Source organism: Heliconius melpomene, chromosome 8, assembly GCF_056956725.1.
Source record: "Heliconius melpomene rosina isolate 202511_hmr_F chromosome 8, ASM5695672v1, whole genome shotgun sequence".
NCBI classification, from domain to species: Eukaryota; Metazoa; Arthropoda; class Insecta; order Lepidoptera; family Nymphalidae; genus Heliconius; species Heliconius melpomene.
Window position 1 is genome coordinate 6,572,128 of NC_140396.1, and position 27,530 is coordinate 6,599,657.

At 34.1% G+C, this 27,530-nt stretch overlaps 4 protein-coding genes across 4 annotated transcripts; all 4 read right to left on the reverse strand.

Annotated features, from left to right (window-relative positions):
* Nucleotides 1-75: 75 nt before the first annotated feature.
* On the reverse strand, nucleotides 76-22,168 carry Atg2 (Autophagy-related 2). Its single transcript, XM_085189585.1, has 38 exons — nucleotides 21,895-22,168; nucleotides 21,303-21,471; nucleotides 20,601-20,741; nucleotides 20,035-20,137; nucleotides 19,072-19,662; nucleotides 18,650-18,801; nucleotides 17,869-18,024; nucleotides 17,545-17,630; nucleotides 17,197-17,378; nucleotides 16,601-16,779; nucleotides 16,302-16,422; nucleotides 15,847-16,008; nucleotides 15,399-15,573; nucleotides 14,854-14,957; nucleotides 14,140-14,345; nucleotides 13,563-13,686; nucleotides 13,328-13,473; nucleotides 13,015-13,199; nucleotides 12,593-12,743; nucleotides 11,904-12,088; nucleotides 11,413-11,597; nucleotides 10,724-10,988; nucleotides 10,246-10,435; nucleotides 9,789-9,899; nucleotides 9,241-9,509; nucleotides 8,798-9,003; nucleotides 8,210-8,347; nucleotides 7,581-7,719; nucleotides 6,921-7,088; nucleotides 6,451-6,610; nucleotides 5,796-5,963; nucleotides 5,310-5,478; nucleotides 4,803-4,949; nucleotides 4,227-4,354; nucleotides 3,566-3,720; nucleotides 3,326-3,460; nucleotides 2,858-3,059; nucleotides 76-1,239 (listed from the first exon to the last, which is right to left on the reverse strand). Exons 1-38 carry the CDS (start codon nucleotides 22,060-22,062, stop codon nucleotides 1,226-1,228), a joined length of 6,435 nt encoding a protein of 2,144 aa, XP_085045711.1. The 5' UTR covers nucleotides 22,063-22,168; the 3' UTR covers nucleotides 76-1,225.
* A 211-nt stretch (nucleotides 22,169-22,379) lies between these two features.
* LOC146536933 (uncharacterized) lies at nucleotides 22,380-23,725 on the reverse strand. The gene is made up of 3 exons (XM_085189642.1): nucleotides 23,354-23,725; nucleotides 23,045-23,128; nucleotides 22,380-22,627 (listed from the first exon to the last, which is right to left on the reverse strand). Exons 1-3 carry the CDS (start codon nucleotides 23,496-23,498, stop codon nucleotides 22,380-22,382), a joined length of 477 nt encoding a protein of 158 aa, XP_085045768.1. The 5' UTR covers nucleotides 23,499-23,725.
* A 307-nt stretch (nucleotides 23,726-24,032) lies between these two features.
* LOC146536934 (carboxypeptidase B-like) lies at nucleotides 24,033-27,079 on the reverse strand. The gene is made up of 7 exons (XM_085189506.1): nucleotides 26,972-27,079; nucleotides 26,438-26,647; nucleotides 26,164-26,260; nucleotides 25,574-25,882; nucleotides 25,233-25,326; nucleotides 24,797-24,973; nucleotides 24,033-24,503 (listed from the first exon to the last, which is right to left on the reverse strand). Exons 6-7 carry the CDS (start codon nucleotides 24,936-24,938, stop codon nucleotides 24,196-24,198), a joined length of 450 nt encoding a protein of 149 aa, XP_085045632.1. The 5' UTR covers nucleotides 24,939-24,973; nucleotides 25,233-25,326; nucleotides 25,574-25,882; nucleotides 26,164-26,260; nucleotides 26,438-26,647; nucleotides 26,972-27,079; the 3' UTR covers nucleotides 24,033-24,195.
* Nucleotides 25,213-27,042, reverse strand: LOC146536935 (carboxypeptidase B-like). Its single transcript, XM_085189643.1, has 5 exons — nucleotides 26,972-27,042; nucleotides 26,504-26,647; nucleotides 26,164-26,260; nucleotides 25,574-25,882; nucleotides 25,213-25,326 (listed from the first exon to the last, which is right to left on the reverse strand). Exons 1-5 carry the CDS (start codon nucleotides 27,040-27,042, stop codon nucleotides 25,213-25,215), a joined length of 735 nt encoding a protein of 244 aa, XP_085045769.1.
* Nucleotides 27,080-27,530: the final 451 nt, after the last annotated feature.

Genomic DNA, 27,530 nt, shown 5'->3' on the forward strand with positions numbered 1-27,530 from the left:
ATTAACATTTTTTTGTAGAACTTCTAGTCCATCTAACCTTATGAATTGTTTTGATATAAAAATAAAAAAAGTCTCTTATATTGACAATTATTTATTTGTATTTATATTTTTATTATTAAAGGAATACAATTTTTATTTATAATTTTAAAAACCTTTTACTTCACTAGCCTATATAATATCACTCAGAAAAAGTAGTATTTTTTCTAGCTTTATATAAATAAATCATTATCATACACAGCTACTGAACTTAACAAAACATTTTGGGTATTTGTTTACATTAAATGTAATAAAAAAATAATATGTTTAATATTATTTTGTATTTTTGTCATGGCACCCGCTATCATTCCAATTTTATTTAAAATTATTTAAAAAAATATTTACACCTATATAATACCTAAAAAGGAAATGAGGCTATTCATAAATTACATCACATGAATTTCAAGGGTTTTTCAGTGAGATCCTACCTAGTGTGAAGTCACATATTTTACAAAATCCTAGAAATTATTAAATTAAAACAGCAGTTCGAAAAGGAGACGGAAACTTTTTAACCCAAATGTAAAGAGTTGAGATATGGTCTAAAAAAAATTTTATGATTTTTTTCTCCGTAATCACCTATTTTATAGAGCTTTGTACTCAACCTCACTCTTTTTAAATCTTAACTCAGCTCTTAGATTGCCAAAATTGTCAGAATTTTGAGGGAATGAATGATGTACCTGAATCTATCATACCATTTTCATCTCTATACATTCTGGGCCCAAAAATTCAGTCCTTTATGTCATTGACACAATGTTTTTGTTTAAAAAGTAGAAATATATTTAGAAATGTCATTGAAAAAGGAAAATTAAGATTCTTCTCCACTTTTATTATTAGGGGGTCACCCTCTCCTCTTAAGAGGGGAGTAGCGTGTAAAGTAATTTATGTTTAGCCTCTAAGCGGTTAAATGCTCTAAAATGCCAGTCCGATTTCTTCTAAGAAAAAAATCAAGCACCATTTTAATATAAAGAATTGAAGCTAATTTTTGTAATAGAATACAAAGAAAAGTTGTCTTACAGTGATATGATTTGTATCTTTAAGTAACTCTAAATTCCATATAAAAATATATAATATATAAACTTTCATTTAAGTTACACAAATATTGCTTGGAATTTTTGTTTTTTTTCTGTGTATCACCAGTATTGTTATTATTGGAGTATATAAAGAGATCTGGTTCTTGACAAATGTTTTTTCAATCTGTTGGATCTGAAACAAAATGACATTGTAAATGAAATAGAAAATGAATGGCGTAAAATTTAATTATCTCTACGTAATAGTTTTTAAATTTATTTTATCTATTCTCTAGGTTTAGTTTATCCATATCTTTATTTAAGCCACATCTTAGATACACTTGGAGTATCATTAACAGTAAGTGCATTCATTCAACATAATTTTTTTTGCCTACTCTGATATGTTGCTACAACAAGAGGGAACCTGTGACCACTAGGTTATACTAGGCTATGCTAGGACGCCGCCGCGTTTCGCGGAAAACTCTAGTTTTCATGTCTTGTTCTCATGTGACTTTTAATATATTCTCTATTGCATTGTAATAAATTCAAATTCAAAATATTCTTTATTCAAATAGGCAATTATTATAAGCACTTTTGAATCGTCGAATGAACATATGAACAAAAAGCTACCACCGGTTCGGAAGGCAGTTCTGCTGAGAAGAGCCGGCAAGAAACTCAACAGTTGCTCTTTTCAAAATCAATGGTACAATCTATTACATTAGCTGGCAGCTATCCTGCATTACATTCAATAGACATTAATTCCATACATGCTTATCCTCTAGATATTCTTGAACAGTGTAATACGCTTTACTTGTTAGAATTTTTTTTACAGATATTTTAAATTTTTGTAGTGGCAAACTAAGAATACACTGCGGAATTTTATTATATACACGTATACTCAGACCCATAAAGGATTTATTAACTTTCTGGAGGCGAAAACTTGGTGTAACAAGCTTATCTTTATTTCTCGTTTCTATCATATGATTGTCACTATGTTTACTATGACAATGTATATTTTGTCGGACAAAGAGAATGTTATAGTATATAATTTGGGAAGCAACTGTAATAATACCTGCATCTTTGAAAACATTTCGCAGAGAATCTCGCGCTCTTAGTTTATAAATATATCTTACGGCTCTTTTTTGGAGGATAAATATTGAATTTATATCTGAAGCACTGCCCCATAGCAGCATTCCATAAGATAAAATACTATGGAAATAGCTATAGTAGACTAGTCGGGCAGTGTCAACGTCCGTCATTTGTCTTACTTTTTTAATTGCGAACGCGGCAGAGCTGAGTTTATCTGCAAGTGCTTCCAGATGAGCGTTCCACTGGAGTTTGGAATCTATAGTAACACCTAAGAAAATAGCTGATTCCGACACATTAAGAGGTTCTCCTTTAATTATTAGATTAAAATTATGTTTTTTTACATTTGGTAAAGCAAACTCGATGCATTTCGTTTTTTTAGCATTTAACATTAGATTATTAACATCAAACCAACGAAGAATATGCGATAATGCACTATTCACTTCGTCATAGTTTATTTTATTTCGGTCAACCTTAAATATTAAAGAGGTATCATCCGCGAAAAGTACAATATCACATAGGTTCTTCACATAAAAAGGCAGATCGTTAATATAAATAAGAAATAAAAGAGGACCAAGTATAGATCCTTGTGGAACGCCCATCTTTAGAGGAGATCCAGATGATTTTACATTATTTATACTAACCGTCTGGAATAAATAAGTTAGGCCAGTCTGCGAGTTCCGAGTCCCCACTCGGGCCGGTATCTATAATAGGATTTCCTCACGTACCTGCGTCCCGCCGCCGCCACTTGTCGGCGTGGTCGCGGCGCAAGTGCGGTGCGAGGTGCGCGCGCACGCCGCCCAGCACATCGGCCGCGCCCGCCGCTGCCAGCGCGAGCGGCGCCACCGCGGCGCCCGGCAGCTGGCGCAGCACTCCCGTGCGCCCGCGCCGCGCCGCGCCCCGCAGCGACTCCGCCGTCTCCGTTAGGCCCTGTTAGGTGGTGGAGTGGTTAGCATTAGAGCTGTTACTGATTATGTTGATTTATTATTAATCAAATAATTCATGGGAAGTAAATGTAAAAAGTTATACAATTAGGTTAAAGCGTCGCGTCGTAAAATTTCTTACTAACCATATTATAAGTGATAAGTTTACGCCGTTGGGTTTCCTAAAATTAGATCTGCGTAGTCGTCTACTGCTTCAGGGGAGTCACAACTTTCCGACCGTACTACAACTGTAAATAACTCTAAGTGTCTTACATCCCGCACGGTGTGGTAGGCGCTGGCGACGCCCTCGCGTATGTCGGCGGGCTGACGCGCGGGGTCGCGGCGGCGGCGCGGGCGCGGCAGCGCCGGCGCCGGGGTGAGCATGTCGAACGCTGTTTCTGCTGTCGCCTGCAATATTGTATGGAGACAAAATATAATGTATATTTTTTACAACTTTACGCAGTATCCTGTTTGTAGCAGGGTAGGTACACCAGGTCGCGGTGCTCTAGTTACCTGTATGAGATGCAGCAGGCGCGCCGTTATGTCGAGTGCGGCAACTGCGGTGCGCGCGGTGAAGGAGGCGGCGCCTCGGCGCAGGCCATGCACCACGCGCCCGTCGCGTCGCCACTGCTCCACCGGCAGCCACACCAGGTCGCGGATGCCCGTTACTACACAAACAAAGGTTCATATTGGTTATTTATATTATTACATTAATTAAGACTAACTTTGGCTAGTAAGAAGTAAATATACCAGTTTGTATATATGACACAAAGTGACGGTTTCTTCCACATATTAAATATTATAAAAAGTACAGCCTCAGAGTCGTAACTTGAAGTTAAGGTTTTCGAAATTTTGTGCATTGGGCACTTGGAAGGAACATAGTTACAAAGATAATGAAAAAATCTTAAACCAAGTCTGCGCAACCGTGTAAAACTAATTTTAGCGCGGCCACGACTATCAACCATCAACCTCTAGCTACTCCACTGTCCGTTCAATTTCGAAATAATAAGTAGTGAAAACAAACGGAACATTTTCTGACACCAAAACAAGTAAATCTAAATAATTTAAATAATATACTTAAATTCTAATTTCTGAATAAAAAAAAAAACCCCTTCAACTTTCACAGATTTTACTAAGAGCTTCACAAAACTAAACAAATAATAACATTACTTACTTATTTGTAATAATGAGTGCATAGGCCCAATCCCACTGAGTAAGCCGGGTAACTGGTGTCGCTTGATGTCTGACAGCCACTCGTGCAACGCCCATTGCACTAGTTTCTCGAGTCCTAGGAGGCCTAATCTATAATAAAATATACATTAATTAATAATAGTTAAGAGATAGTATCGAAGTGTAGTTGTGGGCTTGATTCCTAGAATAGGAATAACTAACGATTTTTAAATTTTTTCACGCTGTATCCCATAAATAGTAGAATAGGCAGAGGGAACCTAGTGTTAAGATACTCCGATCCCAATAAGATACTTCTGTTCCTCGGTTTTCTCTGAATTTTGGAGACATAACGGGTTAAGTGGCGGAATATGAAGACATGAATATATTAAAAATTTAATTACCTCGAGTGGGAATCCAACCCACCTTTGCATTTACAGTTGCACCATTGTGCAACTACGCCACTACGGCCTCAGAGTATCTTATCACTAGGTCCCCAGGTTCCCTCTGCATATCGTGCTATTTGCGGTCTATCCCGCGAGAAGTAAAGTCCGGCGTAAAGCTAATTTATAAATTAACATACTTATAATCAAGTCGTTTAAGCGTGAGTTCAGAACAGTTGAGGTGTCCCAAGCCCATAAGCAGTCCAGCGACCGGTCCCGCTGAGAGGTCCACCCTCTTGCCAACGTAGTCTAACCGGATTGGCACTTCGGGGGAGAACACTACGCGCCTGGAAGTAAAAATATTTGTTAATATAAAAATATGCCTGACACTGGACGTCTTTTACTATCTGTTCCAGGCAACCAATTCACCCTAAGTATCTACATTAATATATATCGTACGCACATACACAAATGCACGCACACAACTACGTTACTTGTCTTTATATACATATTCCATATATAGTGGTATACCCATAAATAAATAACAATTATATAATAAAGATGACAAAGGTGAATTTCGTCATCCAACACGTAATTCATGCCTTAAAATTATGTAGTACTTGGGGAACGGAGTGTCTTTACACTCTAATCTCTCTACTCTACCCTGATACGCGAGAAACAGCGTGAAGCTAAATAAAACTATATACCGGAAGTAAATAGGTGAGTCATCAACAGGTTCAGAGTCCGGTACTTTAGTAGCTGGCTTCTCTTGGTTAATGCCGAGCCGCTGGAAGTCTTCCTCCAATTGTATTAAATTTTCCGATACAAGACGTTCAGCCTCGTACGTCTCCATTAGTGGTTCGTCGTCGCGCATAACTGTTGATATAAAAAATATATAAATATGTTTTACATTCAATTTATAAACTTTGAATTTTTGTAAAAGCAATTATAACAAATATTATTATGATTATTTAGTACAAAATAGTACAAAACAAGAGACGTTATAGCTTGCACAGATTCTTTAGCCCTATGGAATTTCACGGACCACCACGGATAAAGACGACGTCATCACAAGGGTTTTAGTACGTTAAAACATCAAGTAACTTTGCTATTTCCCTAAAGGCCTGCCCCGCACATTGCTTAAAAGATTTTATTAGCAACATATTGTATTTGAGAGCAATTTAATACAATACCATTGTCATTGAGCGACAAGCAGTCGGCGTCGCCCAGCGAGGTGGGCGTCGGCGGCGGGTCGCGCAGGTGGCTCCCCAGGGTCATGACGGGCGGCCGGTGCGTGGGCGTGGTCTGCCGCGACCCGCTAGATTCCGTTGATAACCCGCCCACGCTTTTTGTGTCTTCGTCTGAAAACATTATTGCTCTACAATAAAAATAAGACATACGTTTTCTTAATAAATATTTTTCCTTTCTAATTGTGGAATAACACTTAAAAATATGTAAAAATATTAAACTTTCTTGTTTTAAGCATACGATCAAGTGCAGATCAGATGCGCCAAGGGGTACTTATGGGTACTTATTTCATATTTATAGATCAACAGGAAGTACAATTCATAGTAACTGACAAACTTAATTTTGTAAACAATATTTTTTAACTTGTTGCCAAATTTCATAAATCACTTCACGGTGAATTTCATACAATATGCGCCATAACGAAGCATAAGCACTCGTATATTTTGAGTGCGTTGACTTAGTTAGAGCTTTAATATCCTGAATATTTGATATTAATTTCAACTTGACACTCAAACAAAAAGGTTGAGAAATAGAGTCCTGATATAAGCACAATACTTGATTCCATACTAAAAATAACATATAAAAAGAAAATAACCTTACCACTAGTTTCATCGGTTCCAAGTTTAGAAAAGAACCCAGCTAGGAAGGCGAGCGTGTCCTGATCCAAGTTAAACCTGAGTGGTAGTAGAGACACTTTGAGGCAACATTCTTGAGCTGGTAGTGCCGCATCAGCTCGGAGATGGACCGCTTTTACTACCAACTGTGGGATATATATTTTTTTTCTACACATGCCTTCTTTTTTTTGTCACCGAACTTTATAAAACATATACACAAATATAAGAGCGGCGTTAAGTTCCGCCATTCAACAAGCAATGCCTCCAGAATTCGGTGGAAGGTGGGGAATAGAGTGTCTTAACACTAGGTTCTCTCTGCCTACCCTACTGTGTGCGGTATACAGCGTGAAGCTGATTTGATTTCTTAGTAATTGTTTTATATAAAATCCGAAATTATATTAATATCACAAAAAAACTTCAAATTAATATGATTTAAATTAATATAATTGTACATACCATATGAGCATTTTTCCTCTCTGGTTCATCTTTCAGTTTATACTGGCTGAGTAATTTGTTTATATCGCTACATACTAGCCGGTCTAAAACTTCTATTTTTGATATGGCGAGTGTCTGTCGCGATGCTTGGAGGCCGCCTGGCGGGTACACTTCGTGTTGGAACTTTAGCTAAAATAATATATAGTTTATATTTACATATAGGATTTTTTAACTTAACGCTTTATTTCGAAAGCAGAAAGAATTTTTTAATCATTCATTACGTATATTTCATTTCCTTGAATGGGAAAACCAACCCACAATCGTCACGTTTACGGTCACACACAGAGCAAATGCGCCACAGTTCCAGGAACGCGAAACAGTTCCATATTTACTAAACATAATATTTACTAAGCCACCTAGATGGAAGCAAAATAATATACCTAAATAACGTAGTAGCTAGGGTCGCGCTGCGTGTCGACATCAGGACGAAGAAATGAAAATATAAATTAAAATAAATATTTAATTTTCTGGAGTGGGGATCAACTCATAACCAGTCGCGTTTTCAATCACACTTTGTGCATCTGTGCCATAACTGGCCTGAAAAATTAACTATGTATTGTTATATATTTTAAAATACCTTCTCATAACATAAAACAGGGAAAAGAATCACTACCCCAATACCTTAGTGAGACACAATTTGACACAAGTATGCGAGTCTCGTTTCGGCGTGTGCGCGCGCACCCGTTCTGCGCCGGCCGACCAGCTGACGCCCTGTCTGTAGGCGCGCGTCGACTCGTACGGCTCGTAGTCTTTACTGCGTCTGGATTAATTTTATAATGAATTTTATTTTTATATTGATTAAGATTTTTAATATCATGAAGTCGTTGTAAACTTGACGGTATGAGTTCAATTGACATAGAGGCAAATAAGTTACTTTCACTTTCTCACTGTGGTAACAAGACACAGTGTGTCACGAACATTGGGTGGTGCGTGTGGAACGGAATGTTTTAACACTGGCACATAGATCGCTAACATATATACTACATAGTAAAAAAACATTATCGGAAAGTATAAAACAAAAACTTAGTCTATTTTGTAATACTGACATTTTATAAATAATTTTTAATTTTTTTATTCCTGCAGTCAAACTCACAAAGAGTTTTGCAGGACATAGTTTAACTTTTTTATATATTGTAAAATGGTATTAATAAAATTAAATAAAAAAAAAAATAAAAAAAATATATATTTATAATTGAAGAATTGACTAAAAGAAAGGTTCAATTATTGTACAAAAATAACATATTTCTTACTTAGATATTGTAGGTGATCCCTGTTTACTGGAATCATCGATTGTGACAGTTTTTTTTGATGTCGGAGAGTCATTCGGCGAACGAAAATCACTTCCTCCATACATATTCCACGTTAAACTCATCTCACATAATGTATATCTAAAATAACACAAAAGTATTATATAATTATTATTCCCAATTACCATTTTTTTTAATTATTCTACAAAAAATATTTTCTATTATTAATTATGTCTATGTTTTTAATTAGTAAGGTACTATTGACGTTATTATCTATATATATATAAAATCGAAAGGTCACTCACTCATCACGAAATCTCAGAAACTACAAGTGCTAGGAATCTCAAATTTTACATAGGAGTTATTTATAGGACGTAGGTGCTCGCTAAGACGGGAATTTGGAATATTTGATTTCTAAGGGGTTGTTTTTGGGGTCGAAAGTTTGTATGAAACTTCGTTACTACAAATGCTAGGAGTCTCAAATTTTGCATAGACGTCACTAGGACGTAGTCATGGAGACAGAAATTAATAATAACATAGTTCACGGGGGTGAAACCGCGAGCGGGCCGCTAGTACTATATATTTCCTTACCTAAGAACAGGTAAAGGGAAGCTCTTGGGCGCCTTCAGAACATCTGATTTAGCGGCTGGAACGGTAAAATGGTTGTCCACCATATACACTGGGCCGTTTATCCAGTTGACAACGGGTTCATCCATCTCGTTATCTTGCGTGTATGGTTGTTCTTCCACTATACAATACTCATCGTCCGTGTTGCTGCCTTCGCCGGTTGATTTTACCTTTAGTATATTATTATTGCTGTTTATTTATTATTTCCACATTTTTTATTTAATTCAGTAGGCAGAAAGACAAAATTTGGTTAAGAGATATTTTTTCTTGACTTTGTACAATTTTTTACGATTTGTCTTGCCGGACTGGGGAAATAGTGAATGGCGGAGAGTAGGCAATGGAATGCTTCAATACTATGATACATATTAAATTCTATAACTCCAGAGTTAACAAGCATTTTAAATTACCTTCTTCCGTTTAGATTTTCGCGGAGTAGATTTCGGAGTTGATGTCGGATCACCAAGATCCCTAGCGACTTGAGAGTTAGTGGGCTTAACGTCTTGCTTGAGATCTTCATCAGCTTGTATCATTGGAAAACTTTCATAATCAATCGATTTATCGACATCTGTATCTATTATTTCAGTGGGCTGCTTCAATTTCATATTAGATTCATCTGGGAAGAAAAATATTTCGACGCCTTCTTTTTCCGTTGAACTGTTCAGGTCATCTTCTTCCACTGTAATGTTTTTTGTTTCTTTATTAAAAATGTGTCCTCGTTGGATCCTGCATGGAGCAGGTTAGACAAACTGAACATAGTGTTAACATATTTCTTCGGAAGAATTCAACCCCGCGCTTTATTTTATTACCAGAGTGAGGAAATAAAAATAATGTATTCCTCCGGGAATCGAACCCACAGCCGACGAATTTACAGTCAAACGCCGTGCATCTGCGACGCCTCAAATATATATATAAATATAGATAAGAAATGACATCTCTTACATAATATTTAACTTACTTGTGTTATTAGGGCTTTCTTTCATCGCCTCTGCCATTAAGTCGTTTACTTGTTGAATTTCACTAGGCGATAATTCTCTTATTTCTTCAACTAAAGGTCGATCTTCTAAGCCTGAAGCCAGAAATATGAATTTTAAGTAAAATAAAAATACTCAACAAAATACGATTCAAAATACAATTGCGTCGGTCTTGTCACTTTTTTGATGTATAGCAATACATTGTTGTAGTAATAAAAGCTTTCAGTTTCATCTCACAATGTACTTTGTAGTTAAAATTTTTTAGCCAAGACAGATCGTAACACACAGATCGTCACTTACTGATCTGGCCTTTTAATTGGATAAAGAATAATACTGTATCCTTTAATTTTGCTGTATGTAATAGGTAAAATAAAAAGATGTAGCTGTCACAGACCTCATAGGTAAAATTCTAGTATCGAGTTCATAAATAATCTTACTTACCAACTAAAGTTTCCAGCGGATGATCAGAACATATGCTAGTTTGTCTCGATCTGTCGAAGGGTGGCTGCGAGTCCCCGTCGGACGCTACGTAGGTGACCAGTCTACAGAGGGCCGAGGCAGAGTCCCAGCATGTGTACAGATTGACCATATTGTTAGACGCTGTGAGGTCCACTTGGGGCTGGTCGTTTGACTAGAAATAGAAGGTGTTGTAATAAATATTAATAGTCAATTATAAATAATACTAATATAAAAACCGGAAGATTATAGAGTTAGTTCTCGCAATTAGAGTATATAATATAAAGATAAAAAATTTTAAGTGCGGGTAAAGCCCCTGATAAAAGTTAGTTTTAAATATAATCAATTCAATTTAATTTTATTGAATTCACACCCTCAGTACCGAGAAAAAGTAATTAGTCAATATGATTAATATCGGAAAATTAAAAATAAATACATTATCATATACAAAAAGTAAACTTACCCCATTAGTTTTATCCTCCATGCGTAAAGACAATTCGAACAGTCCCACATCTATAACACATACATAATCTTTATTTAAATCGGGTGTTTTATCATCGTCTTGCGGGACGGCCATGTTTGATTTAATTCCATTTAACTTTGAAAGGAACAAATTACAATCTTGCGCTAAGAATCGAAGGTAGGACGTATTGGTTTCGGGTATTAAGTTGCTGGATACACTGAAGTTACCCAAAGTGAGTACAGTTCTTATCGGCAGGTATAAAGGTCTGTAATAAAAATTATAGATTTTTATTTAAAATGTTATAATCAGGCAATATATTGCATATTAAAAATAATGTAAATAATTTATTATTGACTTTTTAGCTACCCAAATTTTAGATATTTCATTCAATTTTCCAGTTTAGTTCATTAACAAATAAAAAAACATTAAGTGCCTTAATGCAATATCATATTTTGTCTGACAAAACCAGGGAGCTAAATGTAAAAGATATAATTAATATATTTAAAACAATAAGATCGAATTTTATTTGTTAAATGTAGCACGAAGATAGCTAAAAATATATACGTAATTATTTATAAATTAGAATGTTGTGCATGTATATGTTTATTATATGATGAATAAGGGCGTGCTTGTGTGTGTGTGTGTGTGTGTGTGTGTGTATGTGTACGTGCGTTTGTGCTTGTGTGTACCTGTAGTCTACAGCGCAGTCCCATACATGCACGTGCAGCTCGGACAGCACGGGCGTGGGCACGTACCCCGGCACCGGGTAGTCGAGCACGTCCAGCACGTCCATCAGTTGACTGAGCCACGCTATGCCCTTGTCGCCGCGGTGCCGGAGGGTAGCCTGTTCGATGCCCAATGCTATGCAGATTGTCTGTAATCGATATGGCGGGTTATTTGAAATATTGTTGAATTGAAATTATTTCTTCAATTAGCAAATGTTTATGATTCATTATTGTATATTGGAAGAAATTTTGCATTTTAAAACGAAATTGGATTTAAAATTAGTTAAATATTACATAAATGAACTTTTACAAAGAAAATTACAAAATGTTTCCGTATTTTGATGTGACACTGTTATGTTATTAACTGTTTATTAATATTATCAAAACCGCTAATATAAAATAAATGTATCGTACATATCGCGATCTATATTAAAAGAAATATACATAAAAATAACCTTTAAATTTGGCGTATCCATATCTGGTTCAGTTTTAAGAGCCATAGTGAACATGTCCTTGTTTTGCAATCGCTCTTTTACCATCACGCCTTTGCCGGAAGGATAAATTGTACTCTTTAAATGTAAGGGTAAAGACGTCCCATATAGTCTTAGCTCTGGTTTCTCCGACGGTATCGTAAGAAGCGCTAAAATTAAAAATATATAGTTTAAGATACACCGTTACGTAACATACGACAGTGTGCGACTGCAAACACGACAGGTTGGGGGTTCGATTCCCACTCGAGGAAATGAAATATTTTTTTTTTTACTTTCTTGCTCTTCTAATAAGAACATACAACGCTTCCAGAATTCTGTGAGAAGTGGGGAACAGTGGATTGGAGTTAATGGGAATGGAGTGTTTTAACACTAGGTTTTCAGGTTTATTTTGCCTAAGTTATATAACAATTTTATCGAAATTCTATAACACCTGAAAGTACGGAATAATATTTAATAATGGAAATATTATTACTTCTAGGCACTTTAGTTACATAAAGTAGGTTAATGTAATTACACAAAATCGTTTCAACATAAATAATAGATGAATATAATAAAAAAAAATAAGCTATATGCTTTTAGCTTCTGAATCCCTACACAGCAGGCCGACAAAGGGAACCTAGTGTTAAAACACTCCGTACGCATTTTTAACTTACGCTCGTGATACAAAGTAGCTTTTCCGGCTCTTAGACATAGTTGCGCCGTCTTAGCTCTTCCATTGAGACCGCTCACTTGGCACATCGATAGTTTTTTAGCTTCTAACACGAGTTCCCCCATTTGGCCTGGCACTACACGTTTATTACTGTCCTGAAACAGAAAATCATTAACACGTTGACTGCCACGCGATCAGTACTGACCGACATCATACTAATCTCTTCACGCCAAGCAAAAATCACAGTTCTATCCAATTGCATTCGAAAGAATAAATTATTTATTTCTTTTCGTTCTGGTATCAAGACAAATTCTCAACACACATTGTCTCTTTATGTGGGATATAATGTAAAACTAAAAATATATAATGATTTTACATAAAAATAGTAATATAGGTAAATATTATTAAATAAAAAGTTGAACTTACCCTCACTGGCGCGTAAATAGTCAGCAATCCTTTCCCAACTTTTAGAGTGAGGCAGAAGTTGTGCATCTCGCTCTCTCTGTTTTCCGGTAGAGGTTTTGTATTCCCAATACCTTTTTTTAATTTGTTGTCATATGTTGAATAGTAGAGATTTTCTTCCTCAGACGATGAACTTTCTGAATCGGAATCTATAAGACAATTTAAATAGTTGGTGCTTTAGTAAGTATACCAAATATTACGCTTAGAATACAGAAATATTATAAGTCAACAAAATATAAAGAACTATAGTATTTAACAAATAAAGAAGTCATATTACCATCTTCCATTCCCTTGCAGGGCCCAAATGAAAGGTTTATAGGTGAAGATAAATGTGGATTTATGTCATATTGTTGCAATTGAGGTTCCCATAAAAGAAGGTCCGAATTAATACGATTGTATATTATTTCGTATAACTGTTTTGATCTGCAATGAACAAATATAAGACATATAATAAGGAACGAAAATAATAACAAAAACATTTACGTTTGTGAGCGCTATTAAGCTCAACTTACTCAAGTTGTAAACTGAGAATAGGAAGACTGAACTCAAGGTGTATAGCAGAATTCTCCACTGAGCTATTAGTGAAAGCTGTCATTTCCTCGTCTGTACCAGGTACTATTATTTCTTCTTCTTGACCTAAAAATAAGAGTAAATAAAATATGATATAAAATTAAAACATACTAAATTTATATAACTACGTTTGTATAGGCGAATTTCTTAAATAAGCCGTTTATCGGAATTTTGTAAGATTTTTTCTATATTTTTTTCTGTTGATTTATTTAGCAGTTAACCTCTACTAAGTTTATTTCTGCAGAAATAAATGTATATTTATGATATGTTGTTCTCCATTTTTAGGTATTAAAGGCATTCAGTATTGGTTATCTTGTCTAATAAGAAAAATGGAAATAATTTTAATATAAAAAGAACCCTCTAAGTAGGAGTTCAATCTACAACTAACACTTTTCATTCACACATAAATTGTAGTACGACTTCGTTGATTATTTTCTTTTATATATAATACTATGATGAAACTTAAATCAAAAACAACCTTAAGAAATAACCATTGAAAATATAAGCTATAAAAATTACCTTGTTGTTTATTTTCATGTTTGCTTATACTTTGGTGCGCCATTTTCTTCCCGCTGAACGGACTAGGCATAGCACTGCGCAAGTTGTTCATTATGTACATTGAGGTCGTCATTGGGTTCGACGGCTTTGGTTCAAAGTGCAGATCCTCATGGAGGGAATCAAATGGCCCCTTGCTTGAATCTTTCGGTTGGAATGTTAATGATATCCTGTTAAAAATAATTATTTTGTGTAAGAATAGGCAAAATTTATAGATTTTATTTTATTATTATCTTTGTGGCAGGATTTTGAATAATATATATTTATCAATTCGAACTCCATTTGGGGGAATTATTTATAACTTATATTTTTTAGCGCCACGCTATCCTGCACATAGCAGGGTAGGCAGAGGGAACCTAGTGTTAAGTATACTCTGTTCTCCTCTTTCCACCGTATTCGGGAAGCATTGTATACTGAGTAGCGGAACTCAATGCCACGCTTTGACTCGACGACAAAGCGATGAAAATAGATATATCAAATATTTTATTTCCCCAAGTGAAAAACGAACCCACAATCTGTCGCGGTTTGTGCCACAGTCACACTGTGCTCCTGCACCACAGCTGACCCCTTATTTTTGCCTAAGTTTGCTTATACAAAGTACGACTTTGAATTACTTACCAGCTGTATTAAGAAGTAGTTCTGTTGAATATATAATATAGAAGTATTTAAAATACTTACATGGGCAAAGGAGTAATAGTGTTTCCTTTGAGCACATTTTCTTCAAACGATGCATCGTCCATCGTCGTTTGCGCTATGTGCGTAGCCGGCAAGTGATCATTTTCCTTCGTTAAAACAATAAAAATATTTAAATAATAATACATTTATCTATATCAGTTAATTTATTTAATTATTCATTTAGTATAACTTATTTTATTGATATGAATGTAATTAGTATAAAATAATATTTAGCTAATTTAATCTTGACATAGTAATAATAACATATCATTATTTGAATGTAAGTCCTCAGTTGGGGATTGAACCCATAACAATCGTGTTTAGCCAAACAGTGTCCCACTTCACTACGATGACTGCCCCATAATTAATAAATAATACTATTAAGTATTATTGGAATGGATGGATGCGAAGAGCTGAAGATCGAGCTCAGTGGCGTGCCATTGGAGAGGCCTATGTCCAGCAGTGGACGAGGACAGGCTGATGATGATGATGATGATGATGATTAAGTATTATTAGTATTATTGTTACTATTGAGTTACACAACTCACATGGTAATACAAATCCAAAGTGGTTGATTTCACAGTAAGCGTGGTGGGTAAGGGTCTCACGCTGGGCATTTGCTGTACCCCTACAATGGCGTTACAGAATCTAAACACAAGGTAGTCAGGCTGCACCCGACGAATTTCACGACTGATATTTGGACGTAGATCTGCTATTGGGAATCTGGAATTGTATATACAGAGTGTTTTTGTCATCACTACTAACCACACTTTTAACTACTCTATAAAAGCCAAAACAATTAAAACAAGAGATTTTTCCAAAAATGAAAAAAAATATTTATTGTTTTTCCCAATCTCGCGGGAATTATTATTGTTTTTTCTTTGATTGTAATTACTAAAAGTTGCAAAACAGAGAGAGCACTAAGTTCTTTTTGCGTATCCTGCTAAACGCCAGAGACAAAAAAGTTTTAAGTAACATATAAAAATAAATTCATACCTAAGTATAACATTAAGATTTGGACACTGCAATGAGAAATTCATTTGGTTCTGCGCCGGTGGGGAGGTGGTAGCAGGTTCCGTCGTACTCCCAAAGAACGTCGCCGACATACGTTCTAATAACGTTAATTCCACGTCTATGTAGAAAGGAGTGCATTTTAATCTGTTGAAAATTATTTAAATATTATTTTATTATAACAATTAGTGTTAAGGATATATCTTTTGTCTTGTATGTGATGGTTGTGGATTCAATTCTTAGTTGGAGAGTGTATAAAGGTTAGTGTTAATAATTATTTTGACAAAGACACAGGAAGTAAATAGTTAAGACAAAACTATTTTATTTCAAAAGGTTTAGCCAAAATAAATTTGTATCATTTATAAATGCGTAATATAATAAAACTTTCTATGTTATTACTAAATGAGTAAAAAAAAAATAAATAATTAATAATATCTTACACAATATCTGTAGTGGGATAAACTAATTTCTTTTCACCGGATATTCGCATGTATTTCGATGTTTGTTTGAAATTTAGTCGTAAATTTGATTTTGAAGATAAACTGGCGTTTTCTTCTTCGTCTATAAAAGAAAAATAATATAAAAAAACAATTAACATTACAATTCCTATTCCAATTCCTGAGCAATTAAAATAGGTAATTCCAAACAATTTTATACCAGCACGACTTTGGAATTCACAATCTCCTTTACATTGCAAAATGATTAACCACAAAACTATTATGTCTAACAAATTGCATACCTTTATTTTCAAACCATATTAAATCAAATTTCTGTGGTATCACGTCTTCAGGATCCTCGCCTTGAAGGTAGAGACACTCCCTAACCAGTACATATTTGATGGCTGCTTCACACATTGTCTGGCTTCCGTGCGCTGTGACCTTCTCGCTTCCGTCTAAACTTATTTCTGATGTTAATATTCTGGAAAATAATGTAAGATTTTTATTAATTTTTTACTTTGTTTCTAATTGTATCCCTCAAATTGTAGGGTAGACGCATAGAATCTTGGATTAAGACTTTCAATTCCCCATTGCCACTAATTATAAGGTATGTTTAATATTAGTTTTTATAATCATTTAAATAATAGACTGGTGGGCAGAGAGAATCTAACGCACTCTGTACTCTAGTGTCATTTTAGTGAATTTGGTATTAATTTGAGTTTGAAATAGTGTTTTTTTTCTTATTTAACTTGTTAACCAAATATTTTTTAAATTTAATTAGTCGAATTTCATAAATAGTAATTTTATTTAAAGAAAATTATATATACATATATTATATTTCAACATAGAATATTTTGGGCCAAAATATTATTTAATCAAATTCTTTCAGAAATATTACCTTAAATGATCTAAATCTGTCGCCGTATCCAAAGCTTCATTGATTGTATTTAAATCTCTTTTATCGTCAAATCTACTGAAAGTTTCGATACGATTGAAAAATTCTGTAGAAATGAGCTGCAAATTTGTAGCTGAAGATGGCGAGATACAGTCCGTTGATAATGGCGTAGGAACTAATATATCCTAGAAAAATTAAAATAAATTAATTAAAATCAATAGTATTGTATTGTACCGTACGGAAAAATTATCGAAACTAGTTCGAAATATATTTTTGTTCAGATGGTTTGGATATTGTGAAAGTATTAAATGAAAAAATAATATTTGTTTTCTATTTTCATTAAAGAAATACCTTATGGAGAAGAACACAGGAGAATGAAGCAATTCTCAGGCTTATGTGGGATGTCTCTGCAGTAGGGTCACCATCTATATGTGGGACTGAAAGAAATTTATATTTATATATAATTTAAAAACTATAAGTAAAATTCTGAGTTCTGTTGTGAATTTTAATATAATATCAGATAAGAATAAAAAAAAGAATATTTTTTTATATTATTGTATTTAATCTACACAAAGGCACTAGGGTAGTCTTTCATAGAAAAAGGCTTATTGTGATGTTTAAGACATAAAAATAAACACAATACTACAAAACCTGTCTGTCTGTACGATAATATACCTTTCTTATTTCGTTTAATCCTCGGCTGGCTTGACACATTGAAGCTGGACGCCATACTGGTGCTCATGGAGCTGACGGAAGACGCAAAACTCTCCGTCATCTGGTTAGCTTGTGACGTCATCGGAAGAAACTTATCACTTTCTGCGTCACTATCATCTGTGAATAGTAAAAAACACGTTTTAGTTTAGAGTTTAAATGTCATGTTATATTATTTAATTCCCGAAAATTGGAGACCTAATAGATAACAGTATTGTTTTTTCAATTCTTAAATTACGACATTGAGATGGCTAAATGAACACATCAAGTTTTTCTGACGGTATATAGAATTTATTAAGTATTATAAAATTTAAAATATATAATTATATTAAATATTTTATTTTGTTAACTGGGTACTTGAAAGGTGATGTAAATTGTTACATTTACTGTGTTGTTCTTATGTAAGTGAAATTGTATTTCATTTTGAGAATAAATTTTAATTAATTTAAAAAAAAAATTAAATCAAGCAGGGATAGATTACCTAGTTAGTTTTACCTATTAGTTTCATCAGTATTCTATCTATATTACATTTAGAGGCCGTTGTCGAGCAGAGGCACAAGCGTGCGACTGTAAGCGCGACAGTTGTTTGTTCGATTCCTACTCGCGGGAAATAAAATGTTAAATATTTTAATTTCCTCATTCTGGTAAGAGAAAACAAGGCGTTAAGTTCCAACACTCAACTCAACTTAAAGTGAAACGGAGAGAATAAATTACAAGCTACATATTACATAAAGCCATAAATTACCAAAGCTAGGTCCAGACCACCCATACATGCCAGTAGGCTTGGTGTGCTGCTTCTCCAAGTTCCCTAGTAACTGAGCCTCTATCAGTTGAAAGTCTGCTTGTTTCATTGGCTTACATTGCATATTGATGCCTGTAGGCCGAACTGGTATGTTGCTGAAATTAAATTTAACTTTATATAGCCTTTTACTTTATTCCATATGCAGAATTTACTTTATTCCGTATACAAGAGAGAAGAGTTGAAGATTGAGTGAATGGTGGTGCAGAAGGTGAAGATTTTCGGACTTTTTTTTCTCATTAGAAATATTTAGAACAATTTGAGTTTAATATTGAACACAATAATGATATACATATATAATTAGATTTAGTTTAAATCGTAATTTTTTTATTAAATTAAACTAATTAATATAAAAACAAAATACAAACCTGGTATCTTCTAAATCTGGTTGGTTCAGGGCATCAACAAGCTCCAACAAAGTGTGCAACTGTCTTGGAGTTATGAACACAAGGAAAGACCCCAATAATATCTTAACTTCGACTTTAGGACCTTCAACCTCCTCCGAATGTTTTAATTTCAACGCTAATTCTTGTTGTCCAGTTAATTTTGCAAATAAAATTGGATCAGGATGACTAGTTTTCTCTTCGGGTGTTCCTTCTCTAGTAGATTGATTTAGCCTTTCGTCAATTATTTCCTTTATGGGATCTGATTCTATTGTCGATATAACACTTCTCGTTTCATAAAACACATCCGACATTGTACTTTGATAGTTAGAATCCGGTGTTTCTGCTGAATTGCCTTCAGATCTGTCAGCTTGTGTTGACACTGAAGTTGATTTCTCCATTATTAAACTAGGCGCCATAGTGCGTAATTTTGATGGGAATTCGTCTATATAAAATGTTACGCCATGAAATTTTATTTTTTTATTAGTGTATGTAGCAACTATGTATGTTTTTGTTTTGTCTGGATCTGTTGACTCTGGTAATGGCTCGGACCCAGCTTCATCAAAGTAATCAATGCTGGAATCAAGAAAAGATTAATGAAAACACCAATTGGAAAAATTGGAAAAAAATTCTTCCAGATAATTATGTTAGGAAATTTATATGACTATAAAGAAATTCGAATGTATATTTATTTGAATGTATAGTCTGAAAGTAAATGCTAAATTTAGTGGAGTAGTTGTTTGTTAGTGGATTTGATCCATGCCCAGGAGAATTATTATATTGAAATTAAGTTTCATTTTTCCACTCTTGCAAATAATAGGCGAAGTTGAATTCTGCCACAGAATTCGTAATTCTCCAATGATTTGATGAAACGTGTCAATACTATGTTCCCTTTACTTACTTTACTCAATGGTAAAAAAATAATGAAGATGAAAAGAAAATACTTACTGTTTGATGTGAATTTCCAAAGCAATACCACGGTGCCCATTTTTGGGTACATGTTCTATTCTTATTTTTGTATTAACAAATTTTACTTTCACTCTGCTCAAAACTGTAATGAATTTATTGCATTTTATTAACCACAACTTGCTAGCCTATTTGTCTATATTTTAGAAATGAATACATGCTTAATTAGCATACAATGTTAAATATGTACAACATACATATATATTTATGTCAATTACAGTCAAAATAGGGTACCCAAAATTTAAATCTTATTAACATTGAGGCTTTTGTGGCACAGTAGAACAGCATCTGACTTTAAACGCGACGTTAGTTGGCTTGGGAAAATCAATTATTATAATTTTCTCACTCTAGTAACAGGATCTGTTCTGCGTGGCGCAGTATTTCATAAATTGTAGAATAGTGTTTTCCCTTTGCCTACAAATTATGCTCTATGCTCAAATTATCTAATATAAAATTAATTATGTATAAATTTGTGTCAATCATTGTCAAAGAAAATAAATAATATAAAACATTATTAAAATTAAAAAATAGATAATAAAAGAAATTACTTGAATCTATGGCATGAGCAAACATCTCAATACCCTCAACAGGATTTGATTCTTGAGGACCAGATTCTTCTTGTAGGCACTCGGCTGCTAACTGCATGGATGAAGACATGGAGGACCACATAGACTCCAGCATTGATGACACTTAAATTTCAATATTATAAAAAACATGATTTACAAAATGCAGTAAATAAATAAAAATAAAATCAGCTTAATGGTGTATCCCGCACACAGCAGGGTAGGCAGAGGGAACCTTATGTTAAGACCCTCCAATCCCCACTTTCTGCCGAATTCTGTAGGCATTGCGTGTTGAGTGGCAGAACCCAACGCCAGTCTTTGCTTTGACACCAGAGCGAAGAAATGGAAATAAATATTTTATATAAACAATTATATAATAAACAGTGTATGACAAAAAGTGCAGAAAAAAAATCACAATTTAAATCACACTATATTTTTTTTCCATTTTTATAATACAAAGAATAGTATTTAAAAAAGATTCTATAATTGTAACTGAATATTGGCAAGTATATATTAGCCTTGTTGATATCAATAGTTTTTAAATCAAGGTCAAAGGTCCATAGTAGAACCTTGAGAATAAAATCTACAAATGTACAAGGAAGTTTGGCCTAAATTTAGCTAAAAATATATTTTATTTGATATATGACATTGTGAGATATAAAATTTAAATGATAATTCTTGTAATACCTGGTTCTGCTCGGACTTTTGGCTGTACTGTAAGTGAAAGGCCGTTGATTTCCACAATAGAGTCATCTTTAAGTATTGTAGACCAAGGTACAGTTACAGTAATTTCTTTCATATGACCATCTACTATTTCAAGAGGCCAGTTTTGAGCATCTCCCAACTGATTAATAGCCTGTAATGGAGCATATAATAAAGTTTTGTAAGTTGTGTAAACACAGTTGTTGTTTATATTTGTGTCTAATAAAACATATGTTATGATTAAGCATAGAATTAGCAAGCTTTGGACATAATATAAACATAAGTAATAACAAACAACTATTTACATATCATATAGGAATAAAAAATTATACACATATTTTTAAGATTTTTCAGTATTACAGTTATGTAGAAAATATATATTTATAATAATAAGAACAAGGAAATCATTTCATAGATTCCTTTGTTAAGACAACACATACACGTGCTATTTTGCATAAAATTTAAGCGCACTTTTTATTGGCGAGGACAAAATTGATACAATCGAAGCACCACGCCTAATACATTGATTTAACTTGATAAGATGTAGGCTTATTCATTAAATATAAAAATTGATTACCTCGCAGTCAAGGCTGACGTCTGAAACGGTACCAGTTCCATTGTAAAGATCGACACTCAGTTGAGCTAAAGTGAGTTTTTCTTCAAGAAAATTACCCAAGTATCGTTGAAGTAAATATCTGCAGGCTCTCTTTTTAATACTCTCAGACCATGGCAGATACCACAACATTTTTAAGATTTTAAGATCATTACACTATAAATTTTTGCTTTTGTGCGTAATGACTATTGTGATTTGCGTGTGATTGAGTTGGGCACGTAAATAAACATAACGTTCCGTTTTACATTATCTTCTAGGTTGACATATCTGTCAATTCATATATCATAGCTGTCAGTGAACAGTAATGCCAATTTCAATTGATTTCTTTTTTGTCTGTATATTTTTTTTTTAGGCAAAGACACTTAAATTTTCGTTTATAAAATGAACATTTTCTTGTAGTATTATATGAACAATGTTGAATTTCAGTGAAAACATAAAGAATTTTAATATTAAATATTTTGTCTTAAATTAGTATAAAATAGTAGTTTAGGTTTTAATTCTTCTTCAACAACCGCTGGCTTAGTAGAATTCTCGTAGCAAGTATATATTGACAAACTGTAAAATATAGCTGCCATGTTAGTTGCCAAAAAAATTGTAGCTGAAAACTCAGAATGTCCAATACCAGAATTTGAGTAGCCAAGACAGTCCGTATTGTTTATGACTAGTTTTATTTCCACGCTCGATACCAGAATATCACCTATAATATTAAAATACCAATAGTCAAATTATAAATAATTCCTCAATAATTTTATTGCTAATAATATACTTATTTGAATGTTTGTCTTGTGTCGTCTCTTGATTTCTTCTCCTATATACTTAATCATTGCATATTGATGGTAAAACTTAACTTTACGTTTTCTTTTACCAGAATATAAAAATAGTTTTTTTTCTGTTTCACGCTATATCACGCATGCATGGGTGTTCAGTGACGGTTTACATCGACCCCAAAAGTAACGAAGAAGTAATAGAAAGATCTTAGGTCTCGTCGGTGGGTGGGCGTCGTCAGATCATTAAACGCACGCAAGAATCTTATTTAGTATCTGATATTATTTAACAATTTAATTATAATTTTAGGTAGAAGTACTTATACTATTTAAAATTTTTCATGACTCACTGTTTTCACTTCTGTAATAAATATCAAGTATTCTGTTCATTCTTGCAGTAGGCCATGCTTTATGTTCTGAATAAATTATCTGATCTATAAAACACATAAGAAATATTGAAATTCCAATTTAAGTTGGGATCAATCGTGGCGTAGGGCACAAGTGTCCACTGTGTGGCAGTAAACGCAACTGGTTGCGGCGTAGAACTCCACTGGAGGAAAAGAAATATTTTCATTTCCATGCTCTTGTGTCGAGGCAAAGCGCGGTGTTGACTTCCGCCACTCAATACGTACTGCTTCGTAGGTAGGTACTTGAAATACCTTGACAAGTTCCAAGTTTGAAAGATATTTTGTAGAAAGGTACACCTATGGCTTCAATGGTACGGTAAAATTTTACTTTACCAGAAGTTGCACTGCAGACGTAAAACAATATCGCTATATATTTGCCAAATATTTCAAACCACATAATTAATATCAATAGTTCTCAGTTAAGCTTGTGTATAGCTCGAATATATAGAAATTAATGAGGTATTTGCAAGACAAGTAGATGTCTACCGTATGTATACTTAGTTTTATAAACATCGACTTCAGGGAACTAATAGAATCGGGTCGTTTTCTATTGTTGGAGATATCGTAGAATTATTACACCTACTTTTAGATAAATGTATATTGATCTTTATAATTGTTTAAGATTGTGACTCAATTTTGTGTGTGCGTTCGTATATTATATCTAAAACCATTTTTTCCTCGTTCTCCTAGAAATCTTTTCTACAATTTCAACGAACCTACATACGCGCCAAATTACAGCTTCGTACACCATTCATTATAGATTTAGTATGTAAGTATTTTAGTTTTTCAATTAAGTACGGACTGCTTTTATTACCAATTTTCCTACTACATGATGAATTTATTTGAGGTTAAATTCATGGTAACAAAATGATTCATTTATTTTTTTTCTTTAAAGTTTAAGGAAATTAGCAATATCTCTAAACGACAACAATGAGAAAAACAGCACCATTCTTTTATTTAATAATTGTACAAAAATGGAACGGAAAATTTCGGATGAACTTTACATCTAAGCTAAATATTTGATACTTGATTAGTCTTAAAGTAGAAAAAAAGAAAAAAAAAGTAGTTATGTTAATAAGTATTTTGACTAACACTTAATTGTACATAGAAATTACGAAACGTGCTCCTTCAGCGATGCCTGCCCATGATTCGGTGACGATCTGTTTAATATACGAAGGGGGAACTAAGAAATCGTATTCGTATCCAGGTAGTTCCATGGTATAAGTCAGAGGTATCCCTACACCGCGGGTCCAATCTCGGGAAGTGCCACTAGAAAAGTACAGCACGTTGGCTGCGTTTCCAACAATGTACGGTGGTGCCTTGTCGAGCTTCAGTTTGTCAATTGCTGTTGCCATTCGTATACCAGCCACATGAAGGGTTAGGCCGTTTGAGGGGAGTGATCCTGTAAATTATTCTTAGGGTTTAGTTTGTTTGTTTGAATAAACTTGATAAGCGGTAAGTGAGGTAGACGGAGGCCTCGGTTGACCTTCGAAAACACAGTATCAAAGATACTGGAGGAAGGATACGTAAAAAGCATGAAGAGGGCATGTATGAAGAGGTTGATGACAGTGGACGAGGTGAAAGAGGTATGTAGAGACCGTACACCGTGTTTGGCTCCCCGTGCTCTCTGACTACCCCGTTAGGGATAAAGCGTGAAGCTATGTAAAAATCTATAAAAGTGAAAACAAAACGTACCATTAGTTCCCCAAGCATATAAGAACATATTGCCGTAGCTGTGTAGAGAAATGTATAAGGCCGTACGCTCCAAATTAGAGTACACAGCATCTTGGATTATGCGGATCTCTGGTTCAGAGAAAGCAGATGGTCCTTCATACATAATTGAGCAAGGATCCGCTGAAGCTTCTCGTGTACCTGTGTTGAAGAGTACGTATCAAAAATTGATAAGACATATAAGTATTAAAAAATATACTAACAAAATGCTAAATTAAATCGAATTTGCCAGATGTAAAAGTAGGTACGTGAGAAAACTAAGGACTAACATCTTAGGTCATTTTCAAGTATTACTTTTTACTTAGCACTTATTATGTCGATTAATTTAGAAAAGTATATAATTTATAAAATAAAAACAAAAAGAATATAGTAGGTAACACTTATAAAAAAAATAACAAACCCCAGAAGAAGTCGAAATTACGATTTCCATCAACTCCAGGACATTCGTCGGCACCAATATGAGATTTAGATCGAGTTTTCCGCCACAGACGGTCCTACAAGCAATAAAGTATTTAAATAAAAAAATATTATAATTTGAAATTATTTTGAATATTACTATAAGCTACAATTGTTTTGAATATTAACCAATTTTAATTTTATTATTAAATAAAAAAAAAACGTATTTTACCGATTACGCAACAACCCCAATTAGACCAGATTTACAGTATCTCCTTATTTCATTGTTTACATTGTAAGTCACGTACATAATGAGTAGGTCTCAATCTCTGAAGGCGATCTTACCTCATTTATTGTATATTCGTAGCCATCGGGGTTAGCCAGAGGGATAATGATCCAGTCGATTAAATCTACTAGCTCCTTATCAGCACCGCTTACCAGCTGGTCTATTATGTACAAAGCAACTGGAGTTGTCACCCATTCGTTACCATGAACAGCTGCATCAATGACAACGACAGGTTTGCTGAAGTTTTCGAAGCGACTGGTAGAAATTTTCACGTACTTAATTTGGCGACCTTCGTAGCTTAGTCCGGCATTGACGACTGTGACGAGGTCGGGGTGTTTTTCTCCTATTTCGTCAATGTATTTGAAAATCTAATAAACACAAATTAATACATTAAATAAATCAAAAGCATAGTCTTTTTTTGGCGCCGTCATGTCATTTGGATAAATGTTCGAACTAATAATTCAATATTTTGCAATTTTTGAATGTTATAGATAAAATACTATGGTTTTAATGGGTGGGGAAGAGATTCTTTGTCTTTGCCTGTTTTGCAATAAATATGGACTTTGAAGAAAAGAAACAAATACTTCTAAATCTATTATATCGTATTTGTACCTATACAGTACTTATATAAATAAAACAAATATTTCACCTGCTCAGAGTTGTAATATGCATCAAAAGTGATAGTGGCGTTACCATCGACAGCTGCCCTAGACCTCGTGTTCCAGTCATCTTCAGCTCGGAGTATTCTATTATACATACATTGTAAAATGAATAATTACTTCTCTAATTATGTAGATGCTTGATGACATTGTTTTACATGTTTTTGTTATATCACTATGCCTAAATAATATTTAAGAAAGAGCTAAGTTTAGAAACAAGTTATAAAAAGACCTTATAGCAAACTAAAATTTGAATTGACTTACTTCGCTAAATTGTTGGATAACAGCTTATGTCCTATATTTTTCGTGTTGAAATAGTCTAACTAGTACACTTTCTCCTTAGGTGATAGTGTTATTAAAACTTCGAGTTTTCCTGAATCGGATATTGCGGCGGGTTTCGCTGATAGGAAGTTGAAAGTTGCTTCCAAGGAAGCTATTTGCTGTGATGATCCCCATACTCGGTACAAGAAATGCCTTTAAAAATATATATTTATTTAAAATTAACATGTAAAATCAGCTTTACGCTATATCCCGCACACAACAGTGTCGGCAGAGGGAACCTAGTGTTAAGACACTCCGTGTACAAGCAAAACTAGAAAATACGATGTGTATGCTATACATTTTATTCTCCTGCACTTTTCGACAAGCCGCAACGTGGAGTTCCGTTGAGCTCCAGAATTTGGCGGAAAGTGGGCAGCAGAGTGTCTTAAATCTCCCTCACTAGGCTCCCTCAGCTTATCATGCTATACGAGTGATACAGCAAGGAGCTGGACAAAATATGTACAATCAAATTCTTACCCTTCATATATTTCGTGGCGAGCCTGAGCGAGGGCCGCGAAGAGGATTAAGCACGTGAACAAGCGTGACATACCTGCTTAAAATTGAAATTGAACTGGCGATAGAATTTAATAAATTCAACTTTGTCATCACAAGTGATTCAGCAATATGTAATCGACATAATCTTAATATGGATTAGTATGTGAATGAGAATTTAAATTTTTTACTATCTCTAATGGTGGCTCTGAACGTAAAATAAATATAAAAAATATATTATGATTTTTAATAAAAAAAAAGTAATTTCAAGCAGTAAACTAGCCAAATTTAAGACATATGTTTTTCTCATCGATAGCATTATTAAGAATGGACTAAATTAAAAGGGTTTTGGAAAGCAGCAGATTTCAAATTAAAAAAGAACAAGCGGTCCACCCAGTAGAAAATTCTGAGGTAGCAAACATAAAAAATACAGTCGAATTAATGTCCTTCTTCTTTTACAAAAGTCGTATAAAAATAAGCTAATTTGACCAAGAAGTACTGTATAATGCATATCAGTACAGTACTGCAGCACACATTGAGTGGA

What these genes read in the sequence shown, in the direction of transcription:
- LOC146536934 (XM_085189506.1), bottom strand. Translation starts at nt 24,938, where the DNA reads ATGTATGAAGGACCATCTGCTTTCTCTGAACCAGAGATCCGCATAATC. An exon ending in ATATGCTTGGGGAACTAATG is followed by an intron (nt 24,504 to 24,796) that starts GTACGTTTTGTT and finishes AATAATTTACAG; the next exon opens with GATCACTCCCCTCAAACGGC.
- LOC146536935 (XM_085189643.1), bottom strand. Translation starts at nt 27,042, where the DNA reads ATGTCACGCTTGTTCACGTGCTTAATCCTCTTCGCGGCCCTCGCTCAG. An exon ending in CGCCACGAAATATATGAAGG is followed by an intron (nt 26,648 to 26,971) that starts GTAAGAATTTGA and finishes ATATTTTTAAAG; the next exon opens with GCATTTCTTGTACCGAGTAT. An exon ending in CATATTACAACTCTGAGCAG is followed by an intron (nt 25,883 to 26,163) that starts GTGAAATATTTG and finishes TGTGTTTATTAG; the next exon opens with ATTTTCAAATACATTGACGA.
- Atg2 (XM_085189585.1), bottom strand. Translation starts at nt 22,062, where the DNA reads ATGTTGTGGTATCTGCCATGGTCTGAGAGTATTAAAAAGAGAGCCTGC. An exon ending in CCTGTGTTCTTCTCCATAAG is followed by an intron (nt 17,379 to 17,544) that starts GTATTTCTTTAA and finishes TAATTTTTCTAG; the next exon opens with GATATATTAGTTCCTACGCC. An exon ending in CCTACCACACCGTGCGGGAT is followed by an intron (nt 3,060 to 3,325) that starts GTAAGACACTTA and finishes ACCACCTAACAG; the next exon opens with GGCCTAACGGAGACGGCGGA.
- LOC146536933 (XM_085189642.1), bottom strand. Translation starts at nt 23,498, where the DNA reads ATGTGGTTTGAAATATTTGGCAAATATATAGCGATATTGTTTTACGTC. An exon ending in CAAACTTGGAACTTGTCAAG is followed by an intron (nt 23,129 to 23,353) that starts GTATTTCAAGTA and finishes TGTGTTTTATAG; the next exon opens with ATCAGATAATTTATTCAGAA. An exon ending in TTATTACAGAAGTGAAAACA is followed by an intron (nt 22,628 to 23,044) that starts GTGAGTCATGAA and finishes TTAATATTATAG; the next exon opens with GTGATATTCTGGTATCGAGC.